General features: G+C 39.2%; 1 protein-coding gene across 1 annotated transcript in view; it reads right to left on the minus strand.

Annotated features, from left to right (window-relative positions):
* dmgdh (dimethylglycine dehydrogenase) overlaps positions 1 to 2,443 on the minus strand; it is a gene marked incomplete at its 3' end in the record, with an annotated part of 47,996 nt that overhangs the window by 16,104 nt on the left and 29,449 nt on the right. Inside the window, 1 exon segment of the mRNA XM_014004686.1 lies at positions 694 to 942. Coding sequence (XP_013860140.1) covers positions 694 to 942 — 249 coding nt within the window.

Below are 2,443 nucleotides of genomic sequence, written 5' to 3' on the forward strand. Positions count from 1 at the left end.
CCCCACAGCTGTTTGACGTAGATGGAGACATTCTATTTATTATTAGGGCAAATTTATCACAGAGTAAAATCTTACAATAAAAAATATTGGCAACAATGCCAATTATTTGTCTTTAAATAACCAGACTCTTAGCTTTTTTCCACATCTTTCGCATCAGAGCAGACTGTACTTCTTAAGGAAGCTGAGATCCTTCAATGTCTGCAGCAAGATGCTGCAGATCTTCTACAAGTCTGTTGTTGAGAGCGTCATCTCTTCTGTCATCATCTGTTGGGGCAGCAGCATCAGAGCCAGGGACCTAAAAAGGCTCAACAACCTGATGAAGAAGAGTTCTGTTCTGGGGACGACTGTGGAAGCTCTGGAGATGATGGTGCAAAGAAGGATTTTACATAAACTTAAGAACACTGTGGACAACCCTGACCATCCTCTTCATCAGTCTGTCATAGTGTCATAGTGTCATATTGTGACAAAGTGTCTTCAGTCAGAGGCTTCTTCAATTATGTTGTAATACAGACGCTACAGAAGATCTTTCCTGCCCACAACCATCAGCATCTACAATGTCTTTAGTTAAATGAGTTATAACAACACCTAATTTCCCTCTGGGATCAATAAAGTATTTTTGAATTTGAATTTGAATAGAATTTGAAATCATAGTGTGAATGCTGACTCAGCATTTATCAAGCTTAGCTCTCAGACCTGGAGGAACTCCGTCCCTGACCCAGGAATCCTGCAGCACCATCTTCTCTGTTTTCTCATATGGGCCAAAGAGCAGACCGTCTCTCTCCTGACGCAGGTAGTAGGAGCCCTCCAGGTCCCTGATGACGGCCAGCTCCTTCTTCAGAGCCTTCACCTCTGGAACTGTGGCAGTAACAACATACTGGTGGTGCACGGGGATGGTGGGGTGCTCAAACCCAATCATTTTACCCACTTCACGGGCCCAGAAACCTGAAAACACAGATGGGACAGTCTGAACAACACACCATTTTTTTGTTAAAATATTATATATTCAGATTTTTTTTGTCCAAAAGTCAAGTTGAAAAATCCAAACAAGTATTTTAAATAAATTTGGTAAAATTTTGGTACATCAGAACTAAGCAACTTGTGCAAATGAAACATGAAACTTTTCTAAGAGTTGTTTTTCTCTTAACTGAAGGTCTAAAATTTTAATTTCCATAATCTTAAAATCAAAATTAAACAGGGATAGCATCATCCATGAATCAACATTGATATAGTATCAGTTATGGTTGAAAACCTAACATTGTTTCAACAAATTCCATTCAATTCAAATTCAAAAATACTTTATTGATCCCAGACGGAAATTTGGTAAATAAATAAATAAGTCACCGACCAATTATTTGTATTATTTGTATTATTTCAATATCATGCCTGACCATATTTCAATGTTGATTCACTCATACGTATCTTGCTATCTGGATTCAGATTTTGATTAAAAAGCAACATTTTTCAAAGAAATGCATGTTATCCGCTGCCTTGCAGGCCAGAGTTTTAAACAAAGATGTTGAATGATCTGGTAGTGATTGAAAATGTTTTTGATTTAGTTTTAATGTTATTTTTGTTAACAAGCAAAAAAATAAATAAATAAATAAAAACATACCAAAAAGCTGCATTGATTGTTAATGGGTGCCAGACAATGATGTTCACACACACTTTATTAAAAAAAAACAACAAACACCAACACTTTTTTGTTTGTTTATTTGTTTGTTTATTTGTTTTGTTTTGTTTCCGCTCTCGGTGGAGTAAGACGCTTCTCCCTGCTCTCCTGCCCTTCCTTATCTTTCCCTGCTTTGCTGCTTGGAGCCTCACTACATTTTCATCCGAAATAAGAAATCATGGATATTTTTATGGATTTGGTTAGCTGGTCTCTCAATAAAATTTTTGGAACAAAGTTTTTTCTTCTTCCATGGGAGGACATGTCAAAGGTGGGACCTCTGTTCTTCTCTGTTCTGGTTTATATCTGGACTCTGATCACTGGATTCTACAGATTGGCTGGGTGGTCTCCTGGTGTTTCTACAAAACAGCGTCGGTGGCTGTTCATCTCCTGGCTGCCTGACCAATATGATGGGTGGCTGGATTCTATCAGAACTTGGACATTTTGCCTTGAGCGAGCTGGACTCAGTCTGCAAGCGGTTCTATTGAGGGTTGCGGGCCGGCTGCGGTCCCTGGACTTTGCTGGCCAGATGTAACTGATCTTGGAGGAATCTGATAATTTCGGCTCGGCGGAATTTTGTCCACACCATTTGTCTGATTGGGACCGTGACCTTGAGAGTGGCAGCTAGAACTCTAAAGCAGATGGAAAATTGTTGTTATCTGCTTCTCTTCTGTCCTTAAACAACTGATTACAGAATCTGGATCTCCCCGACAACGACCTTGGATCTGCTGATAAATTCTTCCTGGATGAATGTGTTGACAAAGGCTCTACTCAAAC

The sequence above is a fragment of the Austrofundulus limnaeus genome, unplaced genomic scaffold (assembly GCF_001266775.1).
Source record: "Austrofundulus limnaeus strain Quisiro unplaced genomic scaffold, Austrofundulus_limnaeus-1.0 Scaffold26, whole genome shotgun sequence".
NCBI classification, from domain to species: Eukaryota; Metazoa; Chordata; class Actinopteri; order Cyprinodontiformes; family Rivulidae; genus Austrofundulus; species Austrofundulus limnaeus.